The 23,167-nt window shown below is 40.1% G+C and overlaps 1 protein-coding gene across 14 annotated transcripts in view; it reads right to left on the bottom strand.

Annotated features, from left to right (window-relative positions):
* The window catches only part of Ccdc158 (coiled-coil domain containing 158), a 90,088-nt gene extending 67,298 nt beyond the window's left edge, over positions 1-22,790 (bottom strand). For 9 of the 14 annotated variants that reach the window (XR_010046951.1, XR_010046952.1, XR_010046953.1 and 6 more), the window contains exons 1-8: positions 22,653-22,790; positions 17,273-17,410; positions 10,425-10,567; positions 7,404-7,621; positions 4,646-4,755; positions 3,995-4,322; positions 3,355-3,431; positions 638-748 (exon numbers count right to left, since the gene is read on the bottom strand). Coding sequence is in view for 11 of the 14 variants with exons in the window: in XM_023560625.2 (XP_023416393.1) it covers positions 638-748; positions 3,355-3,431; positions 3,995-4,322; positions 4,646-4,755; positions 7,404-7,621; positions 10,425-10,494 (914 nt within the window). In the remaining 3 variants the exon portion in view is untranslated. Of the gene's footprint in view, positions 1-637; positions 749-3,354; positions 3,432-3,994; positions 4,323-4,645; positions 4,756-5,202; positions 5,395-7,403; positions 7,622-10,424; positions 10,568-17,268; positions 17,411-22,589 lie in introns of those variants that run through there. The other 5 variants (XM_063247232.1, XM_063247231.1, XM_003477569.5 and 2 more) reach the window with 5 other exon arrangements.
* Positions 22,791-23,167: the final 377 nt, after the last annotated feature.

The following is a 23,167-nucleotide window of genomic DNA, read 5'->3' as shown; positions in this document are numbered from 1 at the left end:
TAGCTTAGTGGTAGAGCATTTGCCTACCAAGTACAAGGCCCTGGGTTAAATCTTCAGTACCTGCTCCACAAATCTTAACATGCTAGTTCATATTATAAAACTTTTATATGTGTGCCAGGTGTGGTGGTGTATGCCTGTAATCCCAGCACTCAGGAGGCTGAGGCAGGAGGATCCTTGCAAGTTTGAGATCAGCTTGGGCTACAAAGTGAGTTCATGGCCAACCCAAACTGCATAGGCCAACCCTTCTCAAAAAGACAACAAAACAAAACAAAAAAACCAACTTTCATATGTGTACATTATTTTATTTATATGTATTATGTACATATATACACAAATACATGTGTGGTGCATTTGTTTGTTTTATTCTATCAGTTTAAATATGAACAAATCAATGTTGGAAGCCAGTTCTAGGGGATCCAAATACTTACAATAATACTTGTCAGATGGTCAGATAATATTATCTGTATGTTAAGTCACCTTTTCTGTTCATTTAAGTATTAGAAAAGCTATACTTTCTTATGGAATCAATTAATAAACAATGGCTAAAAGATCTTAGGACAGAAAGTTAAAATAATATTTTTAAATGAAGATCAATTTCAATTGTCAATCCAATCTCAAACCCCCAGCACACACATACTGAATAATTTCCAGTTGACTTTGGATACTGTTGGCTTGGCTCCGAGCACTGCTAGCTTTGTCTGTAAGTCCTGTTATTTCAACTTCATGTTCACTTATCAACTGTTCAATCCTATAGAAAGAATGTGGTAATGTTACTTGATAGAGAAAATTTCACTTGACTATGAATTACTTTTAAAATGATTTTAAACATTCTCAAATTTAATATTTTGCTTCAGATTTGTATATGCTACTCTCTTTTTTAAAAAAAAAATCCATTTTATTTCAAGGAGAAAAAAAAGAAAAAACTAAAACAAAATTTCAAAGTATGTCAATCAAGGAGCAACAATACATTGCACATTGTCATCCCAAATCATTCACCCGGAGCACAAGATATGCATTCAACTGTCTGAACAATACCAGCACAAATCTTTCTCTTCAGTGAATTTAGAGAAATCCTTTGTATGAGGTGGGTTGGTCTGTCTGTCTGTCTGTCCGTCCATCCGTCCGTCTGTCTGTCTGTCTGTCTGTCTGTCTGTCTATCTATCTATCTATCTATCTATCTATTTCTTTCAGCTTCTCATACCAGTGAGACAATACAATGTTTATATATGTGTGTCTTATTTATTTCACTTATAATTATGGTCTCAAGTTACATCCATTTGCCTATAAAAGTCTCTAGATTATCCATAAAGAAGGATAAACTTCTTTATGGCTAAGTAGTACAGCACTGTATAAAAATACTGTATCTTTTCTATCCATTCCTCAGTGGATGGGCATTTAGGTTGTTTCCAAGATTACAAATTGTGCTGCTACAAACATGAGTGCACATACATCACTGTGGTATGATGTTTTTAAATTCTTTTGGCAAGATACCTAGAAGGAGAATAGCTGGGTCAAAAGGGACCTCCAATCCTAGCTTTTTGAGGACTCTCCACAGAGTTCCACAGTGGTTGCACCAGTCTGCATTCCCACCAACAGTGGAGAAGAGTTCCTTTTTCCCCCAGCTCTGCTAGCATTTGTTTTTGATTGATTTCTTGATAATAGCCATTCTTTCTGGAATGAGGTGGAAATTCATTCAGTGTTGTTTTAAGTTGCATTTCTCAAATAACCAGCAACATTGAACATTTTTCACATTATTTGCTATTTGTATTTCATCTGAGAAGTATGTACTCATCTCAGATGCCCATTTTTGGGTCTTTAAATCTGGAGGAATGATTTTTTTCGAGTTCTTTATATGTTCTTGATATAATCCATTGTCTGAGATACAGTTGGCAAACATTATTTCTACCCTTGTTGTGGGTTGTCTCTTCACTCTGTTGGTGGTTTCTCTTGCTGTGCAAAAGCTTTTCAATAGGATGAGACTTCAGTTGTTGATTCTTTGTGATAGTTCTTATGCAGTCAGAGTTTTGTTCATAAAGTCTTTGCCTACGACAAGTTTTAGTTTAAATTTTTTTTTTTTTTTTTTGGTCTTTTTGCTTTTTATCGGTACCGGGGATCGAACTCACGACTGCCTCCTTGCAAGGCAGGCGGCTTATGCCGCTGAGCTAAATCCCCAGCCCCCGACAAGTTTTACCTACTCTATCTTCCAGCAAATTCAATGCTTCTGTTTCTATATGAAGATCTTTGGTCCATTCCAATTTTATCTTAGTACATGGTGAAAGATATGGGCCCAGTTTTAATCTTTGGCATGTGTAGCGCCAGTTTTTCCAGCACCATTTATTAAAGAGGCTATCTATCTTTCAGTGAATGCATTTGGCACCTTTGTCAAAGATAAAGTGACAGTGTGTCTGGAGTTGTTTCTGCATGTCCTAATCTGCTCCACTGATCTTCGTGTCTGTTTTTTTGGCCAGCACCATACTGTTTTCATCACAGTATATGCTACTCTTTTAGTCCAGAATACTTTATCTAAATTTTTAAAGAGCTAGCTAGATTATAAAATGCAGAATTTTAAAATTTTACAATAACAAAATAAAGTGCTGAATAGGCCATAGTGGCACAAATCTGTAGTTGCAGCTAGTTAGGAAGCTGAGGCAAGAGGATCATGGAGCCTAAGACTTTGCTTGAGACCAGCCTGGGTAACTCAGCCTCAAAAAGAGAATTTTAAGTACGGTATATTTTATGACACTATAAGTAAGATCTAGGGAAGGGTCCTGTGTACCAAACACATTACAAATACAAGTTTATAAGTGTCGAAACTAAATCATAAAAACTAAGAATCTCAGCGTTAGTTCTGGTCAGGTTTTGCCAACAAACAAGTGACGCCTGTCAGATGCCTCTAAGCCCTCTCTTAATTAAGCATCAGGCTTAGCTCTGGTCTTTTTTCTGACCCAGCACAGTCCTAGCAAGAATTCTATCCAGTAAGATTCTTCCATCCTTGAAGCTTGATCAATGAGGCTCCTCATTCACCAGCACGGACAACTCAGTCCCTGGCTGCCTTGGGCAGAAATCCCTAGGTGTCTCTGCATAATAACTTCCCATTCACTGGTTCCCCACTTGCCCTCCCACACTGAGAGTTGACCTTGGTCTCTTTCTCTTCCTGAAAAACTCTGTTGAATTAAGCCTTTCTTACAGCTTTAACAAGGGTCAGAAAAATTATTTTCTTTAACATGAGCTGGCTACAAACTTTTGAAGAAGATCTGTCTCAGAGCTTTTTAGACTTTTGGAATTTCACTTAAGTGATTATAGAACTGTGGTATGGTTTCATTCTGATTTTCCATACCTTAGTCAGAAACCTACCTGTCTTGATGTTGTTGCAGTAGTAGTTCTATTTTGTTCTGTGATTCAGTTTTCAATGTTTCAAGTTGATCCTCTACCTAGTTAAAAAAAAAAAGAGAGAGAGAGATAGTTTTAGGTATCCAAAAATCTAAAGCTTGCTAAATTTGTAGATTTTCAACTAAATGCTTTAGATGCAAATAGAATATTGAATTCCAGTAAATTCTATTATTTTACTAGATCTTTTACTCTGATTACACTTTAATGAAGCTGTACAGACAAATCAAAGTAATTTCCTATCCAGACAGATGTGGGCAGGGCATGGTAGTACAGCCTTGTAATCCCAGCTACCCAAGAGGCTGAGGGAGAAAGGTCACAAGTTCAAGGCCACCCTGGTTCTCTTAATGAACCTTGCCTCAAAATAAAAAATCAAATGGAATTTAGCCTAGTGGTAGGGCTCTTTGAGCCTGGCATTATAATGCCTTGAGTTCAATCCCCAGTACCAGAGCAGGTCAACAGTACTGTGAAAGTAACCTCTATTATTTTAAAGAACAAAAACAAGAACTAGCCTTACTTTTAAGAATTTTTTTAAAAAATTACATATGTAATACTATTCTCTTAATGAATTTTAATATAAAATTGAAGTAGTTTTCTCACCACTTACTGGAAATATCCTCCCTTTCAGATAAGAAATTTCTGTGTCTAATTCTCTTAGGATTTTACTAATAGCTGTGCCCAAGCTTCGGAAGGGCATGGTAGACATGTTGTCTTGTTCCTGTATTTTCTTGCCTGAGGCTTCTTCAAAGTCAACTAGGATGGTCCGGATTTCTTGCAGGACTCCTTCGTGACTAAGCATCACTTTTCTGAGCTGCTCTATCTGTGTGCTGCTGTCTTTTAGCATGTCCTCCTTCAGGCATTTGGCAGCTTCAAGTTCATGAACTGTATTTTGAAGCTGGTTTCTCAAATCCTCCTGAGACTGACTCTCCCTTCGTCTATGTAATTGATGAAAGAAGAGAAACAATATTGGTAACAGTAATGTATACAAGTGATTTTGCTAAAGAGTAAAACTTTAGAAACAACTCCCTAGGGGTTTCATACATAGCAGAGCAGTTTCCTCACTGCAATCTACTGAAAGAGAGCCTTTGACACAAGTGTTTGTAAAAATAAATAAAAAGAGAAAGAAAAAAAGAGATAAAAATAACTTGATGGTTGAAGATGTAGCTCAGTGGTAGTAGACCTCCCTGGCACACAGCAGGTCCTGGGTTAGATCCCTACCACTATCAATGGGGAAAACATTCAGGTAACAAATCCCAACCTGATGTCAGCCATGGCATCTCTCTCCATCTGCATCTCTTGAAGTTTTGTTTGCAAGTCGATCACTGATTGCCTTAGGTAAAACTTTTGCTTCTCATGCAGTTCATTGCTCTGGGGGTAAAAAAGTCAAGCAAATTAATCTCCATTAGACGAAAATAGATCCTTCTAGCTAGTAATTTCCAGAAGGCTACTACTAATTCTTGCTATATATGTGGTACTTCCTTCATCATTGCTATTCATACCCCAGATGATCACCTCTCATCTAGAGGACTGAACACTGTAAGTAGATTCCTCACTTCAAGCTTGGCCTCTCTTCACCCATCCTCTACCTTGCAACAAATCTAAGACAAATGAAAATGGGAACAAATTTTGTTCCTTCAAAATAGCAGAACTAGTTGAAAATATATATATATAGAAAAGTCACTCTTATTTCTACCACACTTAAGATATTGGCAACATATAAAACCACCCAAAAATCAACATATTCAGCACAGAGAAATTAAAGTTTTCTAAAATCAGGCAATGCAGAACTTCCCAATATAAAAGCTGATGCCTCACCTCATTATTCCAAAGCAGGGCCATCAAGTTCTGCCCATAAAGAGTGAGTTTGCCATCAGCTCATCTATTGACTCATCCTATAGTCTGAACAAAAAAACAGAACTACTGAACCCTGAAAGATTCTGAAATAAAACCAGCCACTAACACTGAACAAGCAAACACTCAGAAGTAAAGATAGATAATGCAAAGAACAAAGGAGTATTTCCAAAAATGATTATGTGCTGAGAAATTTAGGAGACATTATAGCTATAAAAAACAGAATGCTATGCCAAAAAGACTGAGGAGGAAGTCCTAGAGATTAAAAATATGGTTGCAATGAATAAGGCCCTGCATTCAAGCACCAGAATTTTTTAAAAAAAGATTGCAAAGTAAAAAAGAAGAACAGAACAATGGGCGAAGGGCATAGCTCAGAGGTAGAGCACACGCGTTAGCATACATGAGGCCCTGAATTTGATAACTGACACCACCAAATGAAATCTTTACAAAATAGGAAAATAATTACTTGGTCAAATGCCAAAAAGCAAAGTGACAGAAGACATATAAAGTATCAACTACATTTACCATCATTCCTTACCCCTACTGTACCACAGATCTCCCAGTGTAAGTCTAAGACATGATATCTTTGCATCTTTACTTAACCAGTACCTAGCACCATGTCTGTGACAAAGGAGGTACATGTTAAATACTACAAGTAGCCAAACAGCCCTGTTATTTCATGATTTAAAATTTTTTAGGAGCCACTTAAGAGTGATAAACTCTGCCAGGAAATGGACACAGAAAATAAATTCACACATAGTTTCTTTTTCTCACTAGTATTCTGTGCTTCCTTTGTCCCTATATATGTTCTTTAATATATCTGTCATAAAGGGTTGTCACTGTTTGTTTACATAACCAGCTCCTTGCGAAAACAATGAACTCCTTAGGAGTCCTATTATATTCAGCATTGAATGCCCAGTACATAATATGGTAGTACATAATTTTCAAAACTATAGGGCTTTTTCCCTAAAAGTGCTCAGAAGGTCTGATGATATAGAGCAGTGGCACATGTGGCACAACAAGTTGTCTGTTATCACTGAAAGCTCCAAAGGTTCACCATCAATGAGACAGAACAATGTGGCAATAAGTACAATATGGTGTATTAAACAATGTATTAAACAATACAACATGGGCATAGAAGGCAGTGACTGTGTGGAGAACACACCCACCCCAACTGGAGGACCAGATTCTGAGGAGAAAATGCCTGAGCCTTGGTGGGCAGTTAGGGTGCAGTCAGCAGGGAAGAGGAAGTGGCCTACATCAAGCATGGAGTTTGAGCACTACAAGGGACATCAGAGATGAACAAGATTTGGTGCTGCTGAACCTGAGGGCACAGTGGAGAATGGATACTGGACATAGCCAAAGGCACCCAGGAGAGATTACATCAGCAAGAGCTGGGGGTAGAGTGAGTCACTTTTAGCCTGTGGACACTGGGACCCAATACACAACAGTAAAGCCAGTGTAATTCTGCAATGAGGTTCACTTAATATTTCTGGCAAACTTCTAAACTCTATTTAGCTGCAGTATGTAGACACATACATCTAAAAGCATATCCTCTTATTTATAAAGAGAAACCAGTTCATGATAGGAGGACAGCAGGCCTGAAATATTTATTATTCTATCTGCAGATGAATATCATTAGCTATAACATTCTAAGCTATTTGAATTTTATTAAGATTATAACATGAGGGCCAGGGATATAGTTCAGAAGCATAATCATCTAACTGACAAATGCAAGGTCTTGAGTTCAATTTCCAGTACCCCCCCCCCAGAAAAGATTACATCTTGAAACCAAGGGATTATGGACAATTTGTTGCTGTTTGAAACAGGGTCTTGCTATGTAGTTCAAGATGATACTGAACTCAGCACTGAGTCCAGGCTGGCCTCGGACTCATGGCAATCCCCTTCTTTCAGTATCCCAAGTGCTGGGATTACAGGTGTATGATACTATTCCTGGCTATAAATAATTATTAACAAAGGAAAATAGTTATATAGACTTTTCATTAGCTCAATTTTGAAAAGTCAACTAGAAAGCGCTTGTTAGTTTGACCCACTGATTTGTGGCTAACATTTTCATCTAGGAAAAGCAGATTTACTGAAAGGCAGTGCGTGTCCCTTTTATCCCCAGAACAGTACAGGTGCTAGAAGAGAAGAATGAAACTCACTTCATTTAGTCTTCTCTGCAAATCTTTGACTTGATGTGAATACTCTTCCAGAACACGTTGAATGTGTTCCTTCCCCGGATAAGCAGTGATTTTTCTAGAAGAATCAAGTTCTACTTCATATTTAGGGAAAATAGGAATCTGTGTCAAAGTCCCAGTTGAAGCTGTGCTTTCAATTACTGTACCACGAATAGATGACACAAAAAATGGGCTTGAGGAACCTAAGTGTTGAATAATTCATTAATTACTTTATTCATAAAATAACTGTGATAAACATTATACTAAGCAACTTTACATTGACTAAGTGGTTCCCTTCTGAGCCCTAAAGAAATGCAAGATAAAAACAGGCAAGTAAAACAATACTGACAGCTCTCCCAGAGAGGTGCAGAAGACATAGGAGGACATGGCTAGGAGGGTGTCAATGTGTTACTTATGTAGGGTGCACCTTAAGTAACTTGGAACAAGAATCAAACAGTCCAGCCAGGCATGGGGGCACAGAAAGCTGAGGGAGAAGGATCACCATAAATTCAAGGCCAGCCTGTGCTCCATATCAAGTTCAAGGACAGCCTAAACTGCCCAATAAGACCCTGTATCAAAAAAAACAGAAACAAAAACAAACAAAAAGAACCAGTCCAGAGGACAGGAGAGGAAAGGGGATACTATAGGCAGCAGGAGCACTATAATTAAAGATGGGGACACTTGAGGCAGGTGTGTTCCAGTCAGAAAATAGTGACCAGATGTGAGAATTAAAATGCAGGACATTCCAGGAAGGGCCTCATGGTCATGGCAGGGGGGGTTGGGCTCATCTCAAACAGTGTAATTTTGAAATAAGGATTATATAACACTATACAATCCTGGAAAGACACCTGGATAGGATCATAAGACATTTTTCTCAGTCATGTGAGGACCTGGTTGAGACAGAAGACTATGATTTTCAAGTGGAAAATCCATGTATTTTCTATAGCAGAACCTTCCAGAAGCCCAGTATACCAATGGAGAGGACAATAAGTCTAATAGAAGTTGGGTTTTCCTAGAAGAGCCCGACCGAAGAGCAAAGAGAAAAGAGGATCAGCATTTAATTGGCTGAAATAATAATAATAAAGAAGCACAGATAAGAAGACTGGTAACTTAGGAAAGAAAAATGGCAGAATCTGTATCAGTTGCTCTCAATTTTTGTTACTTGTGGAGTTGTGTGTTTAGGGGGCAGTGTATGCTGGGGACTGAACACTAGGGTTCACACATGTGAGACAAGCATTCTACCAATGAGACAGTATCTTGCAAAGTAGCCCAGGCTAGCCTCAACCTCCCAACTAAATGGGATCATAGGCATGCACCACTACATGCTTGGACAGGTTTAAAAAAAATCCACTGATGCTTACTCTCTACTCCAGAGAGTATAAGCCTCTTAAATGTTTAAAATCTCAAAAAGTGTCAATTGTGGTGGTACACACCTATAATTCTAGTACTTAGGAGGTGGAGACAAGAGGATCACCATGCATTCAAGGCCAGCCTGGGGTACACAGTAAGTTCAAGGCCAGCCTGGAATGCACATTGAGATCCTGTCTCAAAAAAAGTTATTTTGACATAGGCTATGGTTGAGAATCACTACCCTCATTAGGCAGAAAAACAGAGGCTCTCTAGGAATGTGTGAGAGGCTTGGAAGATAGAAGGTTGGTTTCCACAAGTCCAACAGTTCTTGGTAACAAAGCCACACTTAGGGAGGAAGCAGCTAAAGAAGGATCGAGGTGATAGCAACTGAAGAGGCAAGAAGCTTCGAGTGAAACTGTCAGATGAGTCACCAGGACAATGCTGGCACAGGATAATGGTGTGCCCAAGCAGAGGACAGGCTGAGGCTAAGTGGCAATGCCTTGACAATGTGAGCAGTAGGTGGAGGAGGAAAGGGATGGGTATGGGGACAGAGCCTAAGTGTTAATGGCACTTTAGGATGGTACATGCATCCTGAGAAGCAGAAACTTTTACACAATAATAGTGCTGGAATAAAAGTTAAGCTGATTCGTAAACACCATGTCTGCTACTGAGGACAAACTCTGACTGCTCCAGGAGAATGAAACTGGCCACTCCAGGAGAATGAGCTGGACAGATGAGACAAGACAGGGAAAACAGCAAGGAGCAAGAGACCACAAAGGACCAGGCTCAGTCCCGCCTGCTTTAGTGGGGACAGGTGTGCAGACTCCTTTTTCAGGTCCCCTAGAGGTTTGCTGCATTCGAGCTGGCAGAACAAGAGGGAGGAAAAGCTGAGCCTTGCTCCCGCTCCACCCTACAACAGCATCTGGCTTCAATGTGTGGCACACTGCTCTGTGCTTGCCCCCTAGCTCCTCTTCCAGGGGTCCTTCCAATTGCAGGGCTCTAGAAGCCTTTGCAGCTCTCCCTGCCTTGTGTTCCCTATATTAAATTCCATCTATTTATTCCATCTCTGTCTCTTTCCTAACCAGGACCTTTGAATTAAACAATTAGGAGTAGAGGTAACAGGGAACCAGACAATGGGAAATGGGATGGGGAGTGAAGTATGGAGCCAGATTTTCTTTTTTTCTTTTGTACTGGGAATTGAACTCATGACCTTGCGCTTGCCAGACAGGCGTTTGTACCGCTGTGCTATATCCCCATCCCTGGAGCCAGGAGACTTTTGGAATGTGCAGGGAAGAGGTCTCAGTACCTGGCTGGACGTGCAAGTGGGTGAGGAAAGGGGTTAAGGTGATAGAGAATTCGGATTTGGGGGAGACAAGACACACAGGAAGAAAAGGCCATAAGGAAACATGAGGAGTGTGCTGGGGTTGGAGCAACTCAACACAGAAACAATTTTTACACCCAAAAGTAATACAGGTGTATGCTAGAAATACTTAAAAGACCCAGCAATTTCTTCCTCAAAAACCAGGATTATAAGCAAACAGTAGACGTTTGTGAATATGTTCTCCATCCTGTATTTAAAAACAAAACATCTTAACTGAATATTGCAAAGATTGTTTAATTCTGATTCTTCCCATTTTGTTTTATGAAAGTACATACCTCCATTGGGTGTGATGCCACTACTTGATAAAAGATCTTCAGTATTTGACTCACATGGTTTTGATTCCATATTAACTACTTCTACCTCTTCTTAGAGGTCCTGAATTATAAATGCTTCCCAGTTTTGTTTCTGTTGTTCTTGTCTATCAAAGACAAATTATTCAATCATTAGTAATAAGGTATTATGTGAAAAGCGCTTCACAGGATAACAAGAACTGACTTTGTTAATATCTGTAATTTAGTAACAGTTTTCACTCCAGAAAGTTATGACATACATATACAAATATATAAAATTAACAAATCAATAGACTTTACTGTGAAAATCATTGATATTAATGGCCAAGAGGATTATAAAAAATAATCTAAAAAGTCAGGTGTGGTGGTACGTGCCTGTAATCACAGCACTTGAGAGGCTGAGGCAGGAAGGATCATTAGGAGTTCGAGACCAGCCTGGGCAACAAAGTGTGTTCAAGGCCAGCCTGAACCACATAGTGAGACCTGTCTCAACAAGACCAAAAATCCCCCAAAACAAAAACAAAAAACCTAAAAATCAAAAACCAATACTTCAGTTACTATGGTAATTAGTGCTCTGATTTGGGCAGAGTTTTTTTCCTTCTAATGTCTCTGGTAGTTAGATTTAGCTGGGTGTGGTAGTTCATGCCTGTAATCCTAGCACTTGGGAGCTGAGGAAAGAGGATCATCATGAGTTTGAGGCCAGTCTGGGGCTATACAATGAGTTCAAGGCCATCCTGAACCCATATAGCAAGATATATCTCAACAAAACAAAGTAACAACAGAGGGGACTGGAGATTTAGCTCAGTGGTTCAAGTGTTTGCCTGATAAGTGTGAGGTAAATTTTATCCCTGCTACCACCCTGGCAAAGAAAAAGTTAGATTGCTAAATAATGGAAGAAAATATCTCCTTAGTAAAAACTACGAGTCAAAAAAAAAAAAAAAAGCAACCAAAAAATAAACAGAAATAAGTAATACGAATTGAACATTTTCTTTAATATCAAACAGTACTCTTAATTTTAAATTAGGCTCTAAGAGAATTTTTAGGTATGGAAAACAGTGATGGTGGCTTGATTCCAAGTCTTCCCTTCTCCTCCCCAAACCATCATAGAATCAACAGGGAGAACAAATAAAAGTACTTGCATTCCATTCCCTCAGCATCATCAGAACAACAAAGACTACCCTGATATTCACATCATTTACACAAAGGAAACTTCTTTCCCAGCAGTTTCTCCAGCCCACCTACCACCACTGTGATGGAAGTATGTGTCATGGTGGTGGGAAGAGGTAGGAGAGGCTGAGAAAGAGCAGAGAGAGATTACCAAAAGACTCAGGGTTTCAGAAAGCTTCATCCCAGAAAATGGGAATAATAGAAAGCAACATATTAAGCACAGGTGAAAATCTAAGGTCCATAACCCTCATAGTCAGGGACAATTTGGTTTCTTGAGGAAAATCATAGTGTGAGAGAAAAGGTGGCCTCCTGTGGAGATGTGGCAGTAAAAGGAAGGGGGAGAGGAAATTAAGGAACCAGCACGAGAAACAGAGGTAATACACACTCACCCTCCTCCAGCATAAGAGAAGCTGCAGGGAGTGGGCTCTCAGCCCACAGCCCACCCACAAAGTGAAGAGGAGCAAAAGCAGATGGCAAGTAAACCCTTTTCTTCTGACAGTCTCCCCCAACAAACAACTATGAAGCTAAAGAAAACTATGAGTACTCAACACCATAATGCAGGAAGTGAGAAGGTTCTGAATGCAGAAAAGATGTGACTAAAAATAGGAGGTAGATGGATCACAGCTCTTACAGATGTAATAGGAGCAGTCGAAAGGTGTCACTGGTTGATTGAGTTTGCAGTGCCAGGGATTAAAGAATACCATTTAAAATGGACAAAAGTTTAAGAGAAAAGGGACTTTTAACTAAAAAAAAGTATTAACTCAAAAGTAACCACTAAAATAGAGTACAAATAAAATAATAAAATAAAAATAACCACTAAAATAAAAACACAAACTTTCTTAAATGAGAAAAAAAATTTTAAAGGGTAAAGACAAAACATCAAATACAGAAAAAAATACAATATATATCGGTACTAAACAAGGTAAATGCAGAAATATGAACACAAAATATCAGAAATTACAAAAAACATGATTTGTGTCATAAATGTAGAGACAGTTAACTTGTTTACTGAAAAAAGTTATTGTCAGATTGCTCATAAAAAACAACTCTATGAGGACTTGGATTATAGCTGAGAGTATGAGACAGGGCAATTACACATCTGAACCCTGCCTACACAATTCGGCAAGATCTCAAAATTTTTAAAAATGGAAAAAAAGGGCTGGGGATGTAGTTCAATGTGAGGGCCCTGGATTCAATCCCTAGTACCAGGGGAGAAGAACATAAACATGATAGAAGATAAGCCAAATGTCCCAAAAATAAGCATGGATACAAGAGACTCAGATGAAATAACCACTAACATAGACATTCTGGAAATACGGGCCCTAAACTTGGTAACACAACATTTATTTTCTTCTAAAGCACACATGGAGCGTTCATAAAAATCAATCGTATTCTAGGGCACAAATAAAAGATCAGTAAATTCTATTAAGTAGAAATGTTATAAACTATAATATCGAGTTACAATGTAATAAATCCAAAAATAAAAAATGAAACCTCACAATAGTAACTCTAGAAATAAGAAGCCTGCTATTAAACAATCCTTATGTGATAAGGGAAATATAAACAGACAATAAAGAATTTCTGACAAATATTGACCACAAAACAATCTGTGAGACACATTAAAAAGCTGTTAAAAAGTTAGGTGTGCTCAGGCATATTTATAATCCTAGGGACTCAGGGGGCTGATAAGAGGATCTCAGATTCAAGGCTGGCCTGATTAACTTAGTAAAACCTGTCTCAAAATTAAAAGTGTGATGGAGGTGGACATGTAGCTCAGTGGCAGAGCACTTGCCTAGCTTGCATAAAACCCTGTGTTCAATCACCAGTACCCCACTGTACACATACATATGGTGAATAGAGGAAAACGGGGAAATGTCCCATCCTTAACACATAAAAATTAGGCTGAAGATAGTTCAGCGGTAAAGCACTTGCCTAGCATGTGCAAGGCTACGGGTTCGGTTTCTACCACTGCTAAAGAAATAAAAGTAAATATAAGATGCATTAATGTCTCACACAAAAAAGAAAACACATATACAAAGTAATAAATGTAAAAGCAGAAATTGAGGTAGAAAATAAAAAAACAGATAAAATTAATGAATCAAAACCCCAGTTCTTTAAAAACAAATTGTTAAACAAATAGTAGAACCAAATAGAACTAGGTCAACAAAGAACCAACAAAGTGATGGATTGAGGAATACATTAATTCATACATTAATTCATGTTTCTAAACATAGTGCTAAAAAAAAAAAACAACCTGTGAGCCACACAGTTTTAATTTGGTAGGATTCTTTTTCTTTTTTTTCACAATTTCTTTTTTTTTTTTTTTTGATTACTGAAGTGCTATCTGTCAAAAACTACAAAAGAAAATAAATTCTACCTTAATGTAACTTGTACCATCGCTTTTAGAAAATAAGTAGTAGGCAGTGAAATAGTCCATAAAGAATCATAACGAATGGAATGTTAGTCAAGATTGCTAGGCAATTGAAATGTTCTAAATAGAAGAAAGTGCCATTTGGGAAGCCAAAAAGTACCCTTTTCACTTCCACAAGTTTCATCATGAACGTTAGTATAATTTTACTTACAGATGAAAGTAATGCACTCGGTAATTTTTCAGGATGATGAATAACACCAAGAAAATCCAAACTACTATGTTCCCTTATCATAAATCACAGATAGCTCAAAAGCACAAAGGAATCAACTGAACAGGTAAAATCACAGCACAGTATGAGGAAAAAGTAAGTTTATTAACTCTGCTTGACAGGATCAAGCATAAAGAGACACTAAGAGCAAGGTGAGCAGAATTAAAACAAGAAATTGGACAAGAGAGAAAAGAAAAGGGAAAGTTTGATTTTAATGCAGTCTGACATAGCAGCCATGGTATCATTGGAAATAAAGATGGTGAATACAAGAAATTAATTCAGGCTGTGAGGCAATGGGCCTTCAGAAAGTACTGTTGTTCAAAAAAAATCTGTTATAAAATGAATAAAGAAGACAGCATAATTTACTCAAACAAGAGTTCTTAAATGGCCATTTATTTGTAAAGATGTTCAATACCTCCATTCACCATTGCTGACAGCTATTTTATGAGCCTAAAACTGATAAAACTAGCAATTTTATTTATGGTTTGGATTTTCACTATTTTAGATTGACCATATTCTTGATTTGGCTGTCATTTAGCATCTTCCACTTTCATCACACTATATTTATTGAAATATCCTTCTTTTAATAAATAGAATTTTGCCTCATAATAAAATTGTTAAAACTCTGCATTTAGTTGATTTGGGGATAACATGAACTTGTGTTTATTTCAAATCTTACTGAAATACAGAGGTGAGATGATGGCCTTTTCTAATTGCCCAAGGTCTGTTATAAACAATTTTGCCTCATCTAAAATTATGAGTAGATTCATGCTGAAAGGATCCTTACATTTCTAATGTGTACCAGCTATGCAAATATTCTGCTATTTGACTGGAATGTTGCAAAAAACTCTTGGAAATCACAGACCACAAAGACATGACTTTCAGGAGAAAATGGCTTGTAGGCTTTACTTTTTGTTACATAGTTTAGCCAAGTGCTTAAAGCATCTTCTGGGTATCATCCTTTCTTCCTAGGTTCCAGTGGCTAAGGCACATGACAACCTGTACTTCCCTGGTGTGAAATCCTCACCTTCCCTTGGGGCTGCTACTGAAGGTGGGCCTTTCCCAAAACTACGACAGAATGAATGGTTTCCACAGCAAGGCAATGTAGACTCCAAGTAATATTTTGACAGAGAATAGACTTTTTATATCAGTGCATGTTAGTAGTATGTAATGTTTATGTTCCTTGTGGAAAGTTGATACATGTACACCATATATCTTAATTCTTTTTAAATCCATTTTCTCTTCTCTTCCCTTTCTCCCCGTCTCCATCCACTTCATCTCCTTCTTCTTTAAACATACATGTTTAAATGTTTAGAGTACATAATGTTTACATTCCTTGTGTGGTGTTGATATATTTGCATAACATATTCTATTTAGATTTCAAAGTTCATCAACTAATGACTCAAGCCCCTAGGATGAGGACCAAACCTGAGACTAGTTTATAGGACTAGTGCACACTTCTCTAGAACAAGATTTAAGACATGTTTCCTTGGAAAATTTAGAAGCATTCCAGGATGTACATATGCAACATATTTGGACTTTCAAATACAATATCTCTGGGCTGGTACACTCTCAGAATCATAATGAGAGCCATTTAATGTTCAATAGCACTTTACTACCCAAGTTAGTTGCTTATTAAATTCATATCACTTCAGTGTCTGTTCTCCAGTCATATTCTTTCTAGACAATGTCATTTAGGTTCACATCTTAGGTCAGTGACCCACTAGTTCTGTGACCCTAAGGATAGTATCTACCCTTTATAAGACTACCTCAAGAGAGTAAAGGTTCATGGAGAGAACTCACTCACAGACCTTCCTGCAGAACACTTGCCTTGATATGAATGTGTACACTAGCATATAATAGTAATAACATGAATAACTATACTAGCTTTATATTTAAGCAGTGTATATACTAACTTTTCCAAAATAAACAGCTATATCTATTTTTAGAAAAAAGATATAACTTTCACTTAAGTCTATGAACAGGAAACAAAGTGGGTTTACTACATTAATCAAACACAGGGACCATGTAAAATAATGTGGAATTAGCTGGCTAATGTTGAGAGCACAAGCAAGCTTTCGGGTTTTCCAAAATTAAATACAGACAAAATAAACTAGTATATCAATTGTATACGTTTATAATTTTTAAATATAAGAAGTAAAATAAAAGATACTCTAGTTTTTGGGTATTCTTCTTTTCAATTATTCTATTAACGTCTGAAAAATTTAAATTTGCTTATTAGTACATATTTATTTGACTAAAATTTATTTTCCAAAAGCTCAAGTCACAAGTTCATTTTTATCACTTAAATTGTCTTGACAATTTAAACACTTGTATGTACCAGCAGCAACAAAATCTTATTTTTCACTTTATAAGAAAGTCTATTCTAATTAATAGTCCATAGCCCTTACCTAACCTGTATTTGTACAAAACATATTTAATTATGCACTCCTTGTTGGTCCAATGCTAGTTTTGTTGGCACAAATCTACAGGAGTTATCAAAAGAAGTAGACCTGTGGGCACATACCAATATTCTCAGACCTGATCCTTCTCCATGTATAGTTCAAACTGACTTAGACCATTTGAGTACCTTGGGATAATTTAAACTGCTTTTCACTCACTTTTGTCTGGGCAAGCAATCTTGTGCTTGGCCTAGACAAGTTACTAGGTAAAGACCTTCCTTTCTGGTGAGTCAGAAGAGGTCTGCAAATGTTAAGCAAGTGTCCTGGGATGATCAACAGGCAGGATTTTTTAAATACCTCAGTGAAATGTAAGTAAGGGCTTGTCACATTCTAAAAATGGAATAAATATATCGTATATGCAGCACTAGGACTACTGAACAGAGTGAAGAGAGGTAGATTCTAGTTCAAGATGGAGACTGACTTTCCAAACACCAGAGCCCCTCAATACACACGTGCCGGGCCAGGGATTTAGCTGAGCGGTATAAGCGTCTGCCTGGCAAGCACAAGGTCATAAGTTCAATCCTCGGTACCCAAAAAAACCCCAAAATGTCTAATACACACGTGCCTGGCGCCCCCGTGAGGAGGGCAAGCTGAGGGTGGTGAGCAGGTGTTGGGTGGCAGCTGTCACTGATGTCCTTTCTCAGGCAGAATGTTAGACAGAAGATCTCTAAAATCTTCTCCAACTTGGACATTCCATGATTTCCTATGGAAAACATTCAGCAAAAAGACCTCAATATGATCAGTTTTCACAGGCATTTTAGTCACCAGCAAAGCCAGACAAAAACATGTCCCAGGCTACTGTTACTAGTCTTTTTGTTTCTAGATAAATTCTACTGCGTTTTTAGCTTCAACATCATTTTTAGGGTTTATGGTCATGGCTGTCTTAGTCTTTGTGTTCCAAATCTGTACTCATCTTCCTACCAAACCTGCTTTCTCTGATTTTCTCAGACAATGATGCCATAGATTCAACTCCTCAAGTTACACAATGCAATGTCTTCAACTATTCATCTATTCAAACTCCACATCCACATCCAATTCATCACATTTTATTGAGTCTAACTCTGTAATATTTCATAACTTAGTAAAGAAGACTTAAGTGTGTTCATAAACCCTAAGACAGAAATCCTTGAATATGCAACTTGATTGTAGTTTTTCCTGCTTTCATTAACTCTTGTCAGATTTTCTCCAAAATACCTCAAAATGCTCTTTCTAGAGTCAGCTTCTTAAAATTACTAAGTTTCCTTTAGTAGGGCATGGTGGCACATGCATGCAATTGCAGCACTTAGGACGCTGAGGCAAGAGGACTGCCATGAGTTCAAGGCCAGCCTGAACTAATCACAAAATTCTGTCTCAAAAAAAAAAAAAGTTTCTTTTTTTAAAAGTTTTTTAAAGTTTTAATTATTTATTTATTTTTTAAGTTTCCTCTTTTTGTAGGGCCATTTTGCCAAATCCTGCTCAAAGACTCTGTCTGAAACTAAGACGAGCACTTAAAGCTCTTAGGCTCCAACCTGGCCTTGCCAATTTCATGGCTCCCACACACTCTGCTCTCATTCTCTGAGCCATTGCCCTTTTAGGACTGTTTTTACTTATTCTGTCCTTTGAGAGCCTCATTTCCTTCCCAGAGGACACATCTCCCCTCCAATTTACAGGAATGTGGGGAAAGAGATTTAATACTATATTGCTGATGGCAATGTTCATTGATCCGAATCTTTAAAGTTAACACACTAATAAGGAAATTGCCCAATGCCTCTGAAAAAAATAACTGAATGAGACTACACTTTGACATATGCCCTTTACCTTTTCCAGAGCAAACGTGGTAAGCATCTATTACATAATTCGTGCACATAAAAATTAGGACTGGGAGCCAGGCATGGTGCACATGCCTATAATTCCAGCACTGCGGAGGCTGAGACAGGAGGATCACTGCCAGTTTGAAGCCAGCCTGGGCTCCATTGTGAGTTCAAGGTCAGCCTAGACTACATAGCAAGACCCTGTTTCAACAAACAAACAAATAACCTTAAACTGGGCCTGGCACAGAGCAAGCATTAATTCCTATTAATTACTGTTGTTGGCATTTTGATGGCTGACAATGTGTTGCTACCATGGAATGCATTTTTATGAATACTAAGATCAATACTGATCTAAGGTCAACACTAATCAAGTCTTTTCTCTTGTGAATTTATATTCTAACAGGGAAAAACATTTTTAAAAAATCAAAAATTTGCCTTTGGGGAGTGGTTTAGGAACATGGAGACAACAACCAGGGTAGTCTATCATGTGAATGGGGTAAAGCTACTCCAGAGAGCGGAGATCAGGGTCCTTTCTGAGCAGGTGACATTTGAACCCAACCGAAGCCTAGTATAGTTTAAGAGGAAACACTATATGGGAAGGCCCAGGGTGGGAAGAGCAGGATACCAAGGGAGGAGAAGTTTGCTTCTGAATGCCACCTGCACCTTGTTCCCAAGAAAACCTAGTGTTCACCAGCATGTTTCCTGAACTCCTAGGAGATGCTGGTGAGGTTGCTAGCAGGTGGCCACAGTCTTAAAAGAACCATACTAAGAATTCTGAGAGTTACTCGAATTTCAGAACAAAGTTACTGGAGGTTTTCCACTAGGGGCCTACAATCCTCAGCAGCTGGGCAAGGAACACAGGGAAGGAGCTTCGGGCTGTCCAACATCACTAGCACAGCCAGAACAAACCTCCATCTGAAGAGGTCAGAGGTGTAAACAGCCTGACTGTAAATGGACATAATAAATCTAAGGTGATGGAAGTGTTCTAAAACAGAATTGTGAGGCTGAGACAGGAGGATTACTTTGAGTTCAAGTCCAACATGAACTAAACAGTGAGATCCTGTCTCAAAAAAAACAAAACAGAATCGTGCCGACTACATAACACTGCGATTTACTAACAATTGCTGGATGGTATACTTAACATGGAAACTTTATAGCGTGTAAAGTATGTCTCCAAAAGCAGTGTTGAAAGAAAGCAGATGGAGGGAACATGGGAAGTGTAACCAACCTGCCTGAGTCCTCGAAATGACTCAAACCTGAAGACTGCTTTTTCTTGTAGAGACCTCAAAAGGGTTTCATCCCAAATGACTAGAGGTTGCTTTTTCACACTTGCAAGTACTATCCCATCCCTTCTTTCCTCTAGGCCTCAATCCCTAAGTGTCTCCATCTCTTAGTAGATATGCACCTAGTAGATATCCAATGACTTGGTTAAGGTTAAGGTAAAGGCTGTCACTTTTTTTGGGGGGGCAGCTACTTGAACCCAAAGGCACTATATTACTGAGCTATATCCCCAACCCTTTATATGTTTTAGAGACAGGATCTCACTAAGTTGCCCAAATTGGTCTTGAAGTTGTGATCCTCCTGCCTCAGCCTCCTGGGCAGCTGAGACTACAGGTGAGTGCCACCTTGACAGGTACTGTCATTCTTCAGCTTTATTCCCATTAGCCAAGACAGACATAGTTATATATTAACAGGAAAGCAGAAGTCTAAAAAATTGACTTGAATGCCAGTCTATGCCTTTTCTATGTACTACCTGATTTCTTTTCTTTTTAAATTCCCTATTTAAATCCTTTCCTTGGGATTCACAGGATTGAGGAAAATATAAAGTGTTCTCCACTGTTACATCTAAAATATTCATTCATATAGGATTCTAAGTGATTTATGAGCACGGATTTATATATTAGATTTTTGTAGTTGCCATAAACTTCACCTCAAACTTGTTTGTTTAAAACAATCACCTCAAATGCGTTTGCTTAAAACAATACCATGGGCCAAGACTGCAGTTCAATGGCATAGCACCTGCCTGACAAGCACAAGATCCTGGTACCAAAAAGAAATAAAATAACAGCAATTTGTTTTCTCATAGTACTGGAGGCTGGCAGTTCAAAAATCAGTCACACCGAGCTAAAACCAAGACATTCCCAGGACTTTGCTCTCCTTGAGGGACCTGGAGGAAATCATTCCTCCTTTAGCTCTGTGGCCACCAGTATGCTTTCACATATGGCACATCTCTCCAGTCCCATTCCCTGGGTCATGGCGTGCCATGGCTTGTACTAGATGCCCCCCCATAAGCCCTATCAGGTGGGGCTTTTGGGGTCACTAGATCATGGGTATAATAACTGGATTAATCCACTGATTGGTTTAATATAGTTCTAGGTGTGGGGAATGGAAAGGTCTATACTGATTGTGGGTGGCACCATCTAATAAGCTTGTAGCCTGGATGAAATAAAACCCTCTGCCTTCTTGCCTGCCCTGCCATGCATTGTTTCTCTGCTGTCCCCTACGGCATATTGCCCTGCCCTAGAGCCAACTGATTATGGACTGAAACTTCTACAAACTGTGAGCTAAAATAAACCTTTCCTCCTCAACGTGTGATGGTGTTTTGTTCCAGCAATAAGAAATGATACACCTAATGACTTTTTTTTTTTTTTGGTACCCAGAAGCACCTGCCTTGCAAGCAGGCAGTCGTGAGTTCAATCCCTGGTACCGATAAAAAGGAAAAAGACAGAATCAAACTCATGTTCCTGTGCTTGCCAGGCAGGTGCTTATGCTGCTGAGCTAAATCCTCAGCCCCATACTTACCAACTTTGTACAATCCTCTCTCTGCCTCTTTCCCAGGGCAGTGTTTGTATTGAAGGCATATCCAGAAAATTTATCTTCCCCATTTCAAGATCCCTGGCTTAATACGAAATGCACCCTTTTCCCCATACAACATTTACAAACTGCAGGAATTAGGACCCATATTTTTGATGCCAATATTCAGCCTACTAGATCATACAATTTGGAGTCACCGACTCTGGAGACAAGCAGAACACAAAAGGACCTCCTATTTCCTTAATGGTGGAGTTTTAATGTGGGTGCCCCTAACATACTAAACAGTTCTCACTGTGAAAGCACAACAGTGCATCTATGTCAAACTGGTGTCCCCAACTTATTCTGGGCGTGTGATAATCTTTCTATGGTGAAATCATTTTATCCACAACACAGATAACTGTGTTAAAAATTAAAACCAAGTAAGTACGGCAAAAAGGCCAGACTTTTCCCACCACTTCCCCATCCCTGCACCACCACACAACACAGGTAGTACCATCTGCTTGGTCCCTGGGCTCTGTAGATGCGCTGGACCTTTCCCACAGAATCTCCCAGAGAAGCAACAGGGGGCAGTAGCAGCCTCAAGCCCAACAGCCCACTTGATTTCACTCCTGCTTTCCCCTGACCGAAAAGAACAGTCCCAATGCACAAACAAAACCTCGACAGCCCAGGCGCGCACCCGGGGCGGAGTTTTCTGTGGGGAAAAAGACGGAGACTTTTCAGGCTTCTCCCCATGCAGTGCTGGGGACTCGGTACTCATAGGCAAGTGCTTTACCACAGCTTCAACCACTGCCCAAGAACGCGTGTTTCTGACTAATGCTCTTAAGTGGAGAAAGACAGTCAAAAGCCTATTACTGAGAACTCAAATGAAAAAGGCTCCCGCACAGCATTTAACACAGCTGCCGCATGCCTGTACGCCAGCACTCTGGGAGGCTGAGGCAGGAGGAGCACAAATTCCAGCTCACCCCACGCAATTTAAAGAGATCCTGTCCTAATAAAAAATTTAGAAAGGCCGAGGATGTAGCTCAGTGAGAAGGTCCTGGAGTCAACACCGGTACAGTAAGAAAACGAGTCCCATTTTGGGTAAAAGGCCGCCCGTCACCCCTACGTGCCCTCAGGACAGGCGTTGGCCGGCCGTGCCGTGGGAACGGGGTTTCCCCAAACACCCTGGACCTCTGAGCAGGCTGCGGGGTCCTCGGCCCGGTACCGCAGCGATGGGACGCGAACCGCCGGGCATATCCGGCCGCGGGCGCCGAGAGCCTCAGTTCGAGCCCCGCCTACCAGGCCTCCCGCCAGGCCGCGCCGCCCGCTGCCCGCCGCCGCACCTCGTCCTAAGAGACGTACCGCATCTCGGCGGGCGCCGCGGGCCGGGGAAGGACGGCTGCCCCGCGCCCGAGCCCGCCGCGCCGCTCCGACGCCCCGCCGCGCGCCACCTAGCGGGGTTCGCACAGCGCGGGCCCGCGACCGTTGGCGGGGCGGGGCGGGGCCACGGAGTCACGGGGTTACGGGGTGGGCGGGGCCCAGGGGAAGGGGGCGAGATTAGAGGGGCGCGGGGTGGAGCTTCTGGAGGGGCGGGAGCCGGGGGGCGGGGCCGGGGCGGGACCTTGCGCTCCCCGACGCCGTCGTCCGGGAAACCGAGCGCAGGGTTATCCCTGACCCACGCCCGCACGCGCCGACCTGCCTCTGACCCCGAGGGCCCAAGCGCGCGCGCGGAGAGGCCCGCCCCTCAGTCAGCCTAGTCTCTGGCGGGTGAGCCGGGCTGGGGCGCGGCTACAGGCGGGTTGTCACCCGGAGATCCGATCTCTGCCTGTGAGGAGGGTCTCGCCCCAGCTTCAGAGACTCCCTGTTGTCGCCTCATT

This window comes from Cavia porcellus, unplaced genomic scaffold, assembly GCF_034190915.1.
Source record: "Cavia porcellus strain 051 isolate PalLab524CR breed Dunkin Hartley unplaced genomic scaffold, mCavPor4.1 scaffold_4, whole genome shotgun sequence".
Lineage (NCBI taxonomy): Eukaryota > Metazoa > Chordata > Mammalia > Rodentia > Caviidae > Cavia > Cavia porcellus.
This window is presented reverse-complemented; position numbering and strand designations above follow the sequence as displayed.